The sequence below is a fragment of the Bufo gargarizans genome, chromosome 2 (assembly GCF_014858855.1).
Source record: "Bufo gargarizans isolate SCDJY-AF-19 chromosome 2, ASM1485885v1, whole genome shotgun sequence".
NCBI classification, from domain to species: domain Eukaryota; kingdom Metazoa; phylum Chordata; class Amphibia; order Anura; family Bufonidae; genus Bufo; species Bufo gargarizans.
In genome coordinates, this window is record NC_058081.1 from 304,773,257 (window position 1) to 304,790,458 (window position 17,202).

At 43.9% G+C, this 17,202-nt stretch overlaps 1 protein-coding gene across 1 annotated transcript in view; it reads right to left on the reverse strand.

Moving 5' to 3' along the window:
• Positions 1-17,202, reverse strand: part of TBC1D15 (TBC1 domain family member 15) — a 113,765-nt gene that overhangs the window by 49,630 nt on the left and 46,933 nt on the right. Inside the window, exon 5 of the mRNA XM_044280435.1 lies at positions 15,784-15,994. Within this exon, the coding sequence (XP_044136370.1) occupies positions 15,784-15,994 (211 nt within the window). The remainder of the gene's footprint in view (positions 1-15,783; positions 15,995-17,202) is intronic.

Sequence of the window (17,202 nt, forward strand, 5' to 3'; positions counted from 1 at the left end):
GATGATGATGGTATTTCATAGTTTGGCAAAATCTTACCCATGAGCTGGTTGAAATCATCCATTTTTATCAACTTTAGGCTACATCCATACATGTCTGAAATACTGCGTATCTACAGGATTGTACAGATGAGATTTAAAAAATTCTCATCTATAGGATGCTAACAAAATCCACTTTGTAAACTGACCAGCGGTGTGGATTTAAAACTGCAGCATGTCAATCTAGGCTGCGGTTCTCCTCTGTGGATTTCACCCTATACAATACATGTGGTGTTTGTCGTGGAACTTGCAGCAAAAACCTCAGTAGGCTTTTCCTTAGAATTTCTGCATGCGCTTGTGGATATACCCTTAGGCTACATTCACACGACCGTGTTTTGCGGTCTGCAAATTGTGGATCCGCAAAACACGGATACCGTCCATGTGCGTTCCGCATTTTGCGGACCGCTCATGGCCGGCGCTATATAGAGAATACCTATCCTTGTCCGTGGTTGCGGTCATAAATAGAACATGCTCTATAAATTTTTGCGGGGCCGCGGAACAGAACAACAGATGCAGACAGCACACAGCGTGCTGTCCGCATCTTTTGTGGCCCCATTGAAATTAATGGGTCCGCACCCGTTCTGCAAAACTGCAGAACGGATGCGGATCCATTTATACGGTCGTGTGAATGTAGCCCTAGTCTAATGTGCACTGACGCAGTCAGACACCTCTGGGAGGTGGTATATCACTCAAAGAACAAAAGGATCAAGCATGCTGGAATCCTATAGCCCAGTTCTTCTCTCCCCCAACATCTGTCAACAGAGAAGAGTTGAGAAGCCGCCACACACTTAGGGGGTCATTTACGAACAGATATACACCACTTTTTGGCAAATATCTGTCGTAACTTTTTCCCCTTTTCCACTGCGCACGCCAGGTCTAAAAAAAAGGGGGGCATGGCATCGGCGGGGAAAAGGGTGGGCCGGCAGACCCATCTCATGTATCATTTTCTACGCCTGTTTTAGCTGTAGAAAATTGCGGAAATCTATGCCCGCAAGGGGGATGGCATAGAGTTAGACAAGTGTAAGGTCCGCTTAAGGCTACTTTCACATCTGAGTTTTCCTTTTCCGGTTTTGAGATCCGGCAGAGGATCTCAAAACCAGAGGAAAACTCTTCAGTTTTGTCTCCATTCATTGTCATTGAGGACAAACCTGAACAAACCGGAACGGAGTGCCCCACAATGTATCCTGTTCTGTTTGCGTTCCCATGCCGGACACAAAACCACTGCAAGCAGCGTTTTTGTGTGCGTCATCGGATACTGATCAAGACGTATAAAAACAAAATGTAACTAAACGGTGCCGGATCCGCTTTTTTGGACAAACTGAACAGATCTGGCACTTAAACTATTGTAAGACAATGGGCGACGGATCCGTTCATTTTGGAGATAATACAACCGGATCTGTTAAGAATGGATGAAGACAGTTGTATTATTGACTGGATGCGTTTTTGCTGATTCCCTGCAAAAACGCAGATGTGAACGTAGCCTTAGTTATGTAGAGGCCGGCGCCTCTACATAACTTAGGTGGATGAACTGCCAGCGCAGGAGGGAAGAAGACCGGCTAAATAGCCGGTCTTCATAAATGTCGCCCTTAGATCAGCTGGCAGTTTTGATCGAATGCGTATGGCCAACTTCTGACCAAAATGATAACACTGGTATTATCTGGTGTAGGAATTGCAATTTAGACAAGTAATTATTATGGGTGATAAATAGTTTTCAGACCCACGAGAGGCATGAGGATAAGGCTATATGCACACGAACATATTTTGTTTCCGTGTCCGTTCCATTTTTTCTGCAGATAGGATGCGGACCCATTCATTTCAAAGGGTCCACAAAAAATGCGGATAGCACACCGTGTGCTGTCCGTATCAGTATGTCCGTTCCGTAGCCCTGTGAAAAAAATAGAACATGTCCTATTCTTGTTCGTTTTAGGCATTGTTACAATGGATCCGGAAAAAAAAAATACGGATGGCATCCGGGTTTTTTTGCGGACCGCAAAACACATACGGTCGTGTGCATGTAGCCTAACCCTTATTTTAATACTAGAAAATAATATTTATGTAAAGCTTCTACAAATTAGAATAAAACATTTGTTTTCCAAGCCTATTTCTAGTGTGGTGGGTGCCAGGGCTACAAGGTCTAATTTATCAGGTTTTCACGTCCTTTGTACAATCTACAGAGAACATCACTGCTCTTGGGAGGCTAAAAAAGAACAAAAAAGAACATTAATAATAATACTGGCCCCAGAAAACGCAGACATAATAGATAACAAAGGCAGAGGAAGCCTGCTTAGAGCAATCTGTTTATTCTGGTGCACAGTCACATATTACTCTCCTGGACTAAATGCAATCACACTGATATCATCAGCAATTGTTCTGCTAGGGGCAGGGAATGAATTTTCTTATTTCACTTGTACTGGGACTACCTTGAGTGTTATTAAAGTGCCAGATAGGATCTTTAATAAGTTTTATCTCTTCATTTTCAACACAACAGGATGGGGCAGTATTAGGAGGCGCGAGGAAATCAAACATAAGATTTCTATGCAAAGAGCAAGCAGTCCCTAGACTATTTTTTGCCGCAAAGGGCTTTCAACACATTTCTAAAGATTAGCATAGGCTACTTTCACACCTGCGTTAGGGTGTGGATCCATCTGGTAGCTGCACAGACGGATTGGCACCTATAATGCAAACGCTTGTATCCGTTCAGAACGGATCCGCTTGCATTACCATGAACAAAAATTAATGATCATGCAAATGGATCAGTTTTGACTTATATTGAAAGTCAATGGGAGGCGGATCCGTTTTCAATTGCACCATATTGTGTCAGTGAAAACGGATCCGTCCCCATTGACTTACATTGTAAGTCAGGACGGATCCGTTTGGCTCTGCATCGTCAGGCGGACACCAAAACTTTGGGCCGCTTGTGAGAGCCCTGAAATGATCTCACAAGCGGACCCAGAAACGCCAGTGTGAAAGTAGCCTAATACGGAATACAAAACCAGTGGGATACCTCCTGGACTCTAACCAATTTTAAAGGGGTTATCCAAACCCTATAATGCCTGGGTCCCTCACACAGATTGTACTTTCCTTGCTCTCCGGCACCCGTGTTGCTTCTGATGCCCACATGGCCGCCGCTGCATCTCCCAGTCGCGTGGACCCAATAGCAGGCCGCGACGGGGAGGAGTCTTCCTAGCGTCACCCGCGATGCTAGGAAGGCTCGTACCTGTCGCGGCCTGCTATTGGCTGAACTGCCCCCACCCATTGCCGGATGTGGGGAGATTCAGCAGCGGCCGGGCAGCATCAGAACTGACACAGGTGCCGGGGAGCAAGGTAAGTACAACCTGTGTGAGGGGCTCAGGCACTAGAGGGGGCATTATAGTGGTTGAATAACCCCTTTAATTATAGCCTTAAAAGGGGTGTGCAGGATTTTTAGATTAATATACCATTGGCAAGGATCAGGTAGCTTGGGAGTGAGAACCACACAACTCTGATGGAGTTAGTAACTACAGCACTGCTCCCATCCACTTCAATTCAACCGGGTTCTGTCCACTACAGAACTAGCAGAGCTGTGTATTTCCCGCGCCTACTTCAGCTGGAGCACAGGGGGTAAGATGTCAGATGATGAAATATTAATGGCCAAAGCCATCAATAAAAAAAATTTGGACAACCCCTTTAAGGTGGCACAGTAGAAAAATGGCAGATGAATTCAGCAGGACCAGACCAACAAGTGTTGGACCGCAGGTTATACCCTCTCCATCTCTCGGCATGTGTATATGGTCCAGAGGAATTCCTGACTAGTGTTCAGTCAACACTTATCTATGGTATATGCCCCCTTTAGTAGCTCTAAGTAATTAGAACAAACAAAAGTAGCTATTTTTATTTTTATTTTTTTTTTACAATAAGTTAGTCCTTCTCAACAGAGAACATTAGGAAACAGTTGGACCACAAGATGAATCAATGTGCCTCTTGCCTAAGGTAGCCAGATGAACCATGGACTACTTGCATCGTATTAGGGGGTCAGCAACCTCCAGCTGCTGTGAAACTTTAAATTCCAGCATGCAAACTTGTTCGGCTGTTGTTAGAACGCCCATACAAGTGAAAGGAGGATTCTGGGAGTTGTAGTTTCAGAACAGCTATAGTGATGTATATTACAGATCCCTGCATTAGTGCATCGCCGGCCAAGTTTGACAATAGTATAAAGTGTATTGGGAGCTCCCATCTCTCCCCCCGACAGATGATGTCAGGGGACTGAAGAATTGGAAGTACTCAATATTTTTGGAAATAAGCCACTTCTCCCCGTTGACAACACATACACACTCGGCAGAACTGAAGATGCATGAGTTTAGAGGCTTCGGCAGAGACAGCCGCTGGATGAACGATACTTTAGCTGACAGCTACTGTGTAAGGACCGCTTACTCAGGAAAACGGGCCACACACAGTACAGGGCAGGGTATTTTGGAATCCAACGTGCTTGAACCTTCTCTCCTTAACATATGCCATTGGGGAACAGCTGGCAGGCACTCAAAAACATTGGATAATCGGCCCGTCTAGCCCTCATACAGGTAAATGGATATGAGCAGCTTTAGATTTACAAGGTAGTATTGCTACCTAATGAGCCCCCAGAATCCAGTAGTAGAGAGAGAACGGCATACTTAACCTGCCCTATATGCTTAGAGGGAACCTGCCATCTGGTTTTTGTAAAATAAACTGCCCAAGTACCTTTTCAGTCTGCTCATGTTGCTCCCGAGGTGCCTCCTGTTCCCTTTTTCAAACTTGTAAATATATGCCGAAAATCCGCTTTAATCCAGGCTCTCGCAATATGCAAATTAGGCTTTTTCAAGTGAAGGAGGCTGTCACTTTCCTCCTTGAAGTCAAATATTGCCTGCCAGTTCCCCACCTCCTCCATCCCCTTGCCTCTGCAGATCTTGCACAGGCGGTGTTCTGTCAGGTTTCCAGGGCATGCGCAGCCACATCTGGTGTACAGCGCCCGGCTTTAATGCACCTGCACCGCACAGCAGGAGAGCTTCAGCAATGTGTACAAACCTTCCAGAGACCACATGCCCACTGAAGCCAGGCACTGTACACAAAACATGACTGGGCATACAACGAGAGATACAACAGAATGGCATCACTGCAAGATCTCCAGAGGCAAGAGGCTGTTACTTCCCAGTGATAGGGGATGTCAACCGAGGTGCCGGAGGCAGGGTCCAGGTGGGAAATGCTTGACTTCAAGGACCAAGGCGTTGGCCTCCTTTACTTGAAAAGGCTAATTTGCATAATATTGAGCCTGGTTTAAAGGGAACCTGTCACCACATACCTTCTTATCAATCTAAATGAATTGTGCGCTGGTCCCCAGAGTAAAACACTCTTGATCCCATCCTGATTGTTGCCTGCATTCTGGAGAAATTGTTCTCTCTCTCATATGCAAATTAACTGGTCGATGCAACAAGGGCGTTAACATTGCACTTAATTTCACTGAACGCGATGCTCCTTATTACCGGCCGCCCTGCCCCAGCTTTTAATGACAGGGCCAGGCAGTAATGTAGTCTCGACTGGCCCTGTGTTGCTTCAGAAATGGGCGCACACGCCGTACAGCCCTGTTGCGTGCCAAGACTGAAGTCATCTGTACAACAACAACAACAACCACCACCATTTGTAATGTGCTTTTCTCCCCCCAGGAACAGCAGGATAGCTGTGGAGCAGGGTAGACACTCATTCCTCAGTATCTACTAGGGTCAATGTTTTACAGGAAGCAAATTAATCTCTAAGAACACACTATTATAGCACTAGACTTTATTTACGGGACGTTCCGGTAATCCTTAAAGGAAATGTCTGCCCTCTATAGACCGAATAATTATAGGGGCTATAGCTTAGTCCTGCCCCTTTTCTATTCATACAGGCAAGATGGAAGGGATTTCTTCATTATGCATAGCATTAATCCAAAATGAGCACTTAAAAGAGTCACTGCGCATTTGGGAAGAAGTCCAAGATAATAAACCAAGAATTTCACAGAGCAGCTACATCAAGAATAACGGTACATACGTCACACTGTGGCTGATCCACAAAGACGGCAGTTGTCTGCACTTTGTAACGACGCTGGCTGCTTGATACTGTCAAAATTACTTCATTCACAACAACACTTTGATCCTGATTTCAACGGCATATAAATTATTAGTAAGAAGCAAACATAAAAGGAATGCTACACTTCTGACAATTCGGAGAGAACAACAAACCACAGAGAACAGGTAGAAAAAAGAAGAAGCAACATGAAGTGAGCATGAGGAAACCGGCAGGGGGCAGACAGAGCACTTGATCAGAAACAATTAGAGGTTTTAGCACAGCGAATATATGTAATACTGCACCAAAGGGAGAGAACGTGCTTTATCTCAGTGATAAAAGCCTGGTTTACAGCCGTGCTGCATCAACGTAGCAGCATTAACTGTCTTCCCTTATAAAGCTAGACCGTAGTTGTCATCCTATTTACTACAGAAAAAATTAAAGGGGCCTCAGCGTTCTTGTGCCGTACATATCACCTCTCGGAGAAGGACTAGACCAGGGACTGCAGAGGTCAGGTGCCATTTACAGCAGGCCATTGCTAGCAGCCAATACAACATCTGACCTGGATCAACAAGGGATTATTTTAGGACACACTCCTTTTTCCCTCTTTTTCAATGATGAGACTACTCTTAGTGGCGTAGCGTGGGGGAATGCCGTGAGGGAGCGCCAGGCAGCAGGAATTTCAATGAGGGCCCCTCCGTTATGCCTCATAGGCTTCAGGACACATTAATAACAAAGAGGGGGCCATTACATTACCGGTAATAATAAAGAGGGGGCCATTACATTACCGGTAATAATAAAGAGGGGGCCATTACATTACCGGTAATAATAAAGAGGGGGCCATTACATTACCGGTAATAATAAAGAGGGGGCCATTACATTACCGGTAATAATAAAGAGGGGGCCATTACATTACCGGTAATAATAAAGAGGGGGCCATTACATTACTGGTAATAACAAAGAGGGGGCCATTACATAACCGGTAATAATAAAGAGGGGGCCATTACATTACCGGTAATAATAAAGAGGGGGTCATTACATTACCGGTAATAATAAAGAGGGGGCCATTACATTACCAGTAATAATAAAGAGGGGGCCATTACATTACCGGTAATAATAAAGAGGGGGCCATTACATTACTGGTAATAACAAAGAGGGGGCCATTACATTAACGATAATAATAAAGAGGGGCCATTACATAACCGGTAATAATAAAGAGGGGGCCATTACATTACTGGTAATAACAAAGAGGGGGCCATTACATAACCGGTAATAATAAAGAGGGGGCCATTACATTACCGGTAATAATAAAGAGGGGGTCATTACATTACCGGTAATAATAAAGAGGGGGCCATTACATTACCAGTAATAATAAAGAGGGGGCCATTACATTACCGGTAATAATAAAGAGGGGGCCATTACATTACTGGTAATAACAAAGAGGGGGCCATTACATTAACGATAATAATAAAGAGGGGCCATTACATAACCGGTAATAATAAAGAGGGGGCCATTACATAACCGGTAATAATAAAGAGGGGGCCATTACATAACCGGTAATAATAAAGAGGGGGCCATTACATAACCGGTAATAATAAAGAGGGGGCCATTACATTACTAATAAAGAGGGGGCCATTACATAACCGGTAATAATAAAGAGGGGGCCATTACATTACTAATAAAGAGGGGGCCATTACATCGAAGAGGGGGCCATTATATTAATAAAAAAAAGAGGGGGCCATTACATTACTAACAAAGAGGGGGCCATTACATTACTAATAAAGAGGGGGCCATTACATTAATAATAAAGAGGGGGCCATTACATTAATAATAAAGAGGGGGCCATTATATTAATAATAAAGAGGGGGCCATTATATTAATAATAAAGAGGGGGCCATTACATTAATAATAAAGAGGGGGGCCATTACATTAATAATAAAGAGCGGGCCATTAAATTAATAATAAAGAGTGGGCCATTACATTAATAATAAATAGGGGGCCATTAAATTAATAATAAAGAGGGGGCCATCATATTAATAATAAAGAGGGGCCATTACATTAAAGAGAGTCTGTCACCAGCATTTCACTTTTTAAGGGTACTTTTACACTAGCGTTTTTCTTTTCCGGCGCCGAGTTCCGTCCTAGGGGCTCAAATCCGGAAAATAACTGATCAGTTTTATCCCCATGCATTCTGAATGGAGAGTAATCCGTTCAGGATGCATCAGGATGTCTTCAGTTCAGTCTTTATGACTGTTCAGGCTTTTCAGAAGACCGTAGCATGTTGTATTTTTACCTCCGGCCAAAAATCCTGAACACTTTGACTGAACGCCGGATCCGGCCTTTTTCCCATTGACTTGCATTAACGCCGGATCCGGCGCGGTGTGTTCAGTCAAACCGGATCCGGCTTTTGCATGTTAAACCCGAAGTCCATAAATGGCGGATCCGTTTTTTCCAATGCATTTTTTTATTGTGATCAAAATCCTGATCATGAATCAAATATAATCGGTTTTCACACTTTTTCCCGGATCCGGCGGGCAGTTTCGATGTCGGAATTGAACGCCGGATTTAAACAACGCTAGTGTGAAAGTAGCCTTAACCTTTCCCACTGCTCTTTAGCATGCTTACAGTTAATCAAAACGTTACCTCTGGCATCTTTCCTGCTCTTATAAATCCATCAAAAACGATCTTTATAAGATATGCAAATGAGGGCTCGCAAGTGCCCAGGGGCGGTGTTACTCTCTTAGGTGCCCTGCTTGCTCAGCCTTTTCATTGCGTCCTGTTGAGGAAGGGTTGAGACGTATGCATATATATCCATGCATGCCTGAAAACACGTGCGGGCATGTATGGTATATATGTGCATACATTAACCACAGCATCATGGGACGATGTGCGCAGATGTGCCCAGCATCTGCGCACGTCTGCCCATGGTGATCCCCAGGGGCTCATGGTGGCCCCTGTGGGAAATATGTGCCACCTTTAGACCGTGCCCCTTATAATATATATATGGCTGTGGCCCCTTATAACATATAGATATATATATATATATATATATATATATATATATCTATAATCCCCTTAGAATACATTACATAACTATGCCCCTTGTATGTCCTCCTGATAATATATATACACATATATATATATGTGTATCCCCTCCCTATACCTGAAACAAGGTGCATTGGTGTGAATGTGCCCCAAGCATTCACACAGATGCAATCTGGTTCATATAACAGCTGATTAGTATCTAGTCCTCTTTTGTTCAGGCCCCAAACAATCAGACTCTCTGGCACCATTGTCAGGGGGCTTTCAAAGACATCATAAACCTGTTCAACACCTCTGCCCCATGGCCATGCCCCTACTCTCAGCATTTTGGGACTAGGGGAGGACTCTGGGGATTTGAGGAAGGCACACTATGATGTCACATGCCTGATGAGGGGGGAGGTGGGCTGTTTCTGAGGCTGATATAGGAGCCCCAAGCAAGGAAGAGGGTCTCTTGCAACCAGACTAGAATCAGACACATGGGAGAGAGCAGCTACATGATGACCACCTGGAGAGGCCTACTCTGGAAGGATTAAGTATCAACCCTATAACCCCTGATCTACCCCCCTTATTATCCCCTATCCCACCAACGATATTGTTATAGTGTGTGTACTTATAATGTTGTGTGCTGCTATAAATATATATATCTATTCTATTGATATAGATATATATAATTATAAGCAAATATTAGAAATAAATCCCTGCAGAGCATTAACCTCTGCATTGCCCTGTCCCTGCAGAGTCCTGACCATTACCACCCCTGGTTAACCCTTACAGTGCCCAGCAAACCCCCCCTGTGGACACTGGCACCCCAGCAGCATTGCTGCTGTCCTTAACCCCTGCTCTGCTGCCACAGTACAGAGCGCCCCCCTCTGTGGACCCTGGTACCTCAGCAGCATTGCAGCTGTCCTTAACCCCTACCCTGCTGCCACAGTACAGAGCGTGAACCCCTTCAGTGCTCTGTTCTCTGTAGAGCATGCCCCTGCTCTGCAAACAACCCTTTAAGCCTGTATTCCTTGGCCTGCAGGTATTAACCCGGGTGAGTTGTTAAGATACTTGTATGTGTGAACTGTATAGTTAGTTTATGGGTGGAATTTGGGAACGTGTAGTGTAGTTTAGGCAGTGTATTTACTGTATATTTAGTGCTGTATTGTTAGTGTATTGCGTGCTTAGTGTATTAGGTTTTAATAAATACCGTTATATTTGTACCCTTTGTGTAGCGTGTACTTGTTAGCGGTAGCGAGTTAGTAAGGCGCATGCAGCTAGCATAGTGATTAGTGTAAAGTATAGCAAAAGTATTGTGTAATTATTATATAAAAGAATAAATGGGCGGAGTCATCACTAGATGGCTCCTCCCATTTATGAATATTAATTGTTGATATTTGCATAAATATTGGTGATTAATATTCCCCCTTTACACGTCCCCCCGCCCCTTCCTACCGTCCGCCCGCCCGCCCATCCTTTCCCTCTGACCGCCTTTCTCATAGCTTGTTATTCCGCCGAGATCCCAAGCATGCGCACTCCGGCCGGCGCATGCGCACTGCGATGCCCATTCCTTGTACGGCATCACAGTAACTATTGCGCATGCGCCGGCTAACGACGCGAAAACTCAACAAAGGAGGCGGTCCATCGGCGCATGCGCATTAATTACTGTGATGCCGTACAAGGAATGGGCATCGCAGTGCGCATGCGCCGGCCAAAGGAATGAGTGCGCAGGCGCGGGATATCGGCGAAATAACAAGCTATGAGAAAGGCGGTCAGAGGAAAAGGATGGGTGGGCGGAGAGTAGGAAGGGGCGGGGGGACGCAATGAAAAGGCTGAGCAAGCAGGGCACCTAAGAGAGTAACACCGCCCCTGGGCACTTGCGAGCCCTTCATTTGCATATCTTATAAAGATCGTTTTTGATGGATTTATAAGAGCAGGAAAGATGCCAGAGGTAACGTTTTGATTAACTGTAAGCATGCTAGGGAGCTGTGGCAAGGGTTAAAAAAAGTGAAATGCTGCTGACTGACTTCCTTTAATAACAAAGAGGGGGCCATTATATTATTAATAAAGAGGGGGCCATTATATTAATAATAAAGAGGGGGCCATTATATTAATAATAATACTAATACAGTGGGGGCCATTATAATATACAGGGGGAATAATATTATGGGGAATGGGGGACTATCTGTATGGCTCTAGCACAGTATTGGGGGGCAGCAGGATGACAGCATTGAGACACTAGGAAGTAGAGGATGATAGTAAAGTGAGGAACCTAAAAAAAAAATCTGTGAAACTCTGCAGAGACTAGAAGCGGCTGAAAGAAGGTATCATAGCGGTCTAATCTCTGAATGAAGACGTTGAGGAAAGTCTACATCACAGGAGACGTCACTGGATGTAACAGGTATGGTGCGGTATTCTCCTGTATATAATAATGTCCATCCACATATCTGATTGACAGTAGGGTTGGGGGGTGGATTGAGAATTTGGCCCACCCTGCCATATCCTGGCCCCAGACTTCAGGTCACACTATGCGTGTTCAGAATTCTGGGGGCTCACACCCATCTACTACATTATCTGTACTGAGAGTTATTACTGTGTTATCTGTAGCGTTACATAGGACTGCAGGTAACATCTACTACATTATCTGTACTCAGAGAGTTATCACTGTGTTATCTGAGGTGTTATATAGGACTGCAGGTGACATCTACTACATTATCTGTACTCAGAGAGTTATCACTGTGTTATCTGAGGTGTTACATAGGACTGCAGGTGACATCTACTACATTATCTGTATTCAGAGAGTTATCACTGTTATATGTGGTGTTACATAGGACTGCAGGTGAATCTGCTACATTATCTGTACACGGAGAGCTATCACTGTTATCTGTGGTGTTACATAGGACTGCAAGTGATCTACTACATTATCTATAAAATGGGGCGTGCCCACAGGCTGGGAAGGGGGACCATTTTTGGCTTGCCCCGGGTGCTGCCAACCCACGCTACGCCACTGCTACTCCTTAAAGGGGTTATCCAGTAATGGATAATGATAACCAAACCTCAGGAGTCACAGCACCTCCGCCGATCAAATGTTTCAGGGAGCAGCCATGCTCATGGGAGCTCTGGTTCCTGAAAGCTTTCCAAGCACAGCGTCATACACTAAATAGCTACTGTGCTTGGTATTGCAGCTAAGCCCCATTCACTGCAATGGGGCCGAGTTGCCACAAGGCCATGACCAATGTACGGTGACATCACATGGTCTAGGAAGAGAAGAGGCCACGGCACTCAAAGAGCACCCAGCCTATTCTAACAGCTGATCACAGGGGGTCTGACACCTCAGACACCCCCTGATCTGATATTGATGACCTATTCTGATGATAACAACAAGTCATCCCCTATTAAGAGGATAAGTGTTGGATCGGTGGGGGTCTGATCGCTGGAGCTCCAGCTGGTCACATGAATAAGGGCCATGTGTTCATCTGAAAGGAGCAGCAATCATGCATGAGTGCTCCCGCTACAATCAACTCCATGGGACTGCCTGAGATAGTTGACTATAAGCACTCTGCCGTTTCCGGCAGTCCCATAAAGTTGAATGGATTGTGAAAGCATGACTACTTCTCCATTTAAACAAGGGAACACTGAACGTTTTTTCCACGATATGCTATTAATATGCCATAAATGTCTACGGTTTGAATAAGATACTGGATACACCATGCTGGATTTGGGCAAGTCCAAGAGGTAGGTATTTGGGGAGAGGCAATATATGTGGGGAAACATCACAACTCACCATCCAATCTTCTCTAGCCTGAATAAGAACTGGTCAAAGGGATTTACGGTTGTAAAAAAAATAAAGAAAAAGTTCAGTTTTGCATATATTTACTTTTGAAAGGGGTTGTGTGTGTGTGTATATTTATAAGTATGTAAACACTTTGGAATGATATGAATTTCTGCACAAATTGGTCATAAAATGTGATCTGATCATCATCTAAGTCACAGCAATAGACAATCACAGTCTGCTTAAACTAATAACACACCAAGAATTAATGTTACCATGTTTTTATTAAACACACTATGTAAACATTCACAGTGCAGGCTGGAAAAAGTATGTGAACCCTTGGATTTAATAACTGGTTGAACCTCCTTGGGCAGCAATAACTTCAACCAAACGTTTCCTGTAGTTGCAGATCAGACGTGCACAACGGTCAGGAGTAATTCTTGACCATTCCTTTTTACAGAACTGTTTCAGTTCAGCAATATTCTTGGGATGTCTGGTGTGAATCGCTTTCTTGAGGTCATGCCACAGCATCTCAATCGGGTTGAGGTCAGGACTCTGACTCGGCCACTCCAGAAGGCGTATTTTCTTCTGTTTAAGCCATTCTGTTGTTAATTTACTTCTATGCTTTGGGTGGTTGTCCTGTTGCAACACCCATCTTCTGTTGAGCTTCAGCTGATTGACAGATGGCCTTAAGTTCTCCTGCAAAATGTCTTGATAAACTTAGGAATTAATTTTTCCTTCGATGATAGCAATCTGGCCAGGCCGACGCAGCAAAGCAGCCCTAAACCATGATGCCCCTACCACCACACAGTTGGGATGAGGTTTTGATGTTGGTGTGCTGTGCCTCTTTTTCTCCACACATAGTGTTGTGTGTTTCTTCCGAACCAACTCAACTTTGGTTTTATCTGTCCACAGAATATTTTGTCAGTACTGCTGTGGAACATCCAGGTGCTCTTGTGCAAACTGTAAACGTGCAGCAATGTTTTTTTGGACAGCAGTGGCTTCCTCTGTGGTATCCTCCCATGAAATCCATTCTTGTTTAGTGTTTTACGTATCGTAGATTCGCTAACAGGGATGTTAGCATATGCCAGAGACTTTTGTTAGGCTACTTTCACACCTGCGCTAGGTGCGAATCCGTCTGGTATCTGCACAGACGGATCCGCACCTATAAATGCAAATGATGGTATCCGTTCAGTACGTCTGCATACACTTAGTCAAAAAAAAGTCTAAGTCTAAGTGAAGTCAAACAGATCTGTCCTGACTTTACATTCAAGGTCAATGGGGGACGGATCCGTTTACAATTGCACCATATTTGTGTCAATGTAAACTGATCCGTCCCCATTGACTTCCATTGTAGGTCAGGACAGATCCGTTTGGCTCCGCACCGCCAGGTGGACAATGAAACGCTGCAAGCAGCGTTTTGGTGTAGGCCTCTAGAGCGGAATGGAGGCGGAGCGGAGCCAAACTGATGCATTCTGAATGGATCCGCATTCATTCAGAACGCATTGGGGCCAAACTGATCCATTTGGGGCCGCTTGTGAGAGCCTTGAAACGGATCTCACAGGTGGACCCTGAAACGGCAGTGTGAAAGTAGCCTAAGTCTTTAGCTGACACTCTAGAATTCTTCTTTACCTCATTAAGCAGTCTGCGCTGTGCTCTTGCAGTCATCTTTACAGGACGGCCACTGAACTTTCTCCATTTATAGACAATTTGTCTTACCGTGGACTGATGAACAGCAAGGCTTTTGGAGATACTTTTAAAACCCTTTCCAGCTTTATGCAAGTCAACAATTCTTAATCGTAGGCCTTCTGAGAGATCTTTTGTGCGAAGCATCATTCACATCAGGCAATGCTTCTTGTGAAAAGCAAACCCAGAACTGGTGTGTGTTTTTTATAGGGCAGGGTAGCTGTAACCAACACCTCCAATCTCATCTCATTGATTGGACTCCAGTTGGCTGACACCTCACTCCAATTAGCTCTTGGAGATGTCATTAATCTAGGGGTTCACATACTTTTTCCGCCTGAATGTTTACATGGTGTGTTCAATAAAAACATGGTAACATTTAATTCTTTGTTTGTTATTAGTGTAAGCAGACTGTGATGGTCTATTGTTGTGACTTAGATGAAGATCAGATCACATTTTATGACCAATTTGTGCAGAAATCCATATCATTCCAAAGGGTTCACATACTTTTTCTTGCAACTGTATAGATATTTATTTATATCACTGTCCTGTGATGACTCCTTTCCGAACATAATATTACCTGTAAGGCCCCTATCTTCCTGGTCCTGGCTGCCAGAAAATGTAGGAGATCTGATGCCCATGTAGATTAGATGGCTGGGGATGCAGCCAGGACCAGAAAGAAGCATAAAGTTACAGAAACAAGCCAGTAAACACAACATCACTGGAAGAAACAAAGAGGGCTACGGACGGGTTCACGTGACCGCCATCAAAATCTAAAGAAAGGTAATGAATGACATTATATTAGGAAATGAAGTCCTCAGAGGATCATAGGAATAGTCAAGTTATATGAACTGATCACTGGACTAATTATCGGACAAGTATTATGCATGGCAAACATAATTTGGAGGGTTTTCAGTATATACAGACATTTAAAGTTACATGTCTATACCGGTAATTACATATAGTTTTGGTAAAAGTGTATGTTACAGAGTTGCAAATGAACATTTCTGAACTTAGAGTTTTTATATTTTTGCCTGTCTTTCTGAACATATAAATAGATTCCTTGTGCGTGTATCATTTTACGTCATCTCTTTGGGTCAGGTACTCGTATACTTTTTACTGCATCCGGAAGTTTCAAGAACGGATGAAAAACTTTCTACTGCTCTATTAATAGTTACATAAAGAGGAGAGGGCCTCGGGCCGACTAGGATACTTACTCACACAGCACCACATATTTTTCAAGGCACTCAAGCAGAAGTTCGCTTCCTCCTTGATGGAAGTGGAGAGCTGGAAGGATAACATCATCCTTCAAGCAGAAAACTAAGTAAGACCAGCCCATGCCTTCTTTGTTCTGTTTAATTGACTTGAGGTCAGTCAAGCTGAAGAGGAAAGACCATTTGCTCTGGATATTTATCGGACTTTGAACACCTAAGAAAAGTTTAGATAAACACAAAGAAATGAGTAAAAATGCTGTGATATTAGGTGAGGATAGGCGACAATAATGTCTAGTAAATGAACAGTTAGAGTATGGACATAGGTGGGTCCCACAGCATATGTGCCACAAATATGGGCTCTGCTTCCTTGTGGTGGTGGAGTCCTAGGCTTAAATCCAACCAAGGACAACATCTGCATGGAGTATGTTCTCCACGTGTTTTGTCTGGGTTTCCACCCACACTTCAAAGACCTAGTGATGGGGAATTAGATTGTGAGCTCCGATGGAGACAGCAACTGAGGATAATGTCAGTAAAGCGCTGTGGAATATGTCAGCTCTATACATACATTCCCCAGCAGCACAATCTGCACCAAACAGTGCAAATGTTATTGTGGTATTCATTGCGGAAATGCCTGGGTTTCCCACAGATTTAACCCTCTGCATTGCAAACATAACGGGACATCCTGTCGTTTTAAAGTTATGTACGGATTTTGTAGCGGAAATTTTCCATAGTGCGTAGATGATATTTTAAAAACTTCATCCACTTTGCTGCTACAGCATTCACTGTGAATTTTCTAAGTGCAATTGCCACTGCAGGAAATCTGCTGAGAATATGCCATTACTGTGATGTCCAACTTTTTTATCTTGTTTAATATCACAGGCTATGCAGAGAAAAGACACAAGCTAAAAAGAAGTCTAAACCAAGCAAGCCACGTCCTGCTTCTACAAGAAGAAGGAACCATTGTATCTGCCAACTTCTGGTTTCACAAGGCTGAGGATACCTACAAGTCTGTGCCATTGTTTTTTACCTCATTTGTTGGTGAATAAGGTCAGATAATAAAGGGGTTGTCTCACTTCAGCAAATGGCATTTATCATGTAGAGAAAGTTATTACAAGCCAGTTACTAATGTATTGTGATTATCCATATTGTCTCCTTTGCTGGCTGGATTCATTTTTCCATCGCATTATACGCTGCTCATTTCCATGGTTACGACCACCCTGCAATCCATCAGTGGTGGTCGTGCTTGCACACTATAGGAAAAAGTACCAGTCTCTCTGTTGGCCAGGACCATGAAAGCACACATAGGCTGATGCTTTTTCCTGTAGTGTGCAAGCACGACCACCACTGATGGATTGCAGGGCGGTCTGTAACCATGGAAACGAGCAGTGTATAATGTGATGGAGACATGAATCCAGCCAGCAA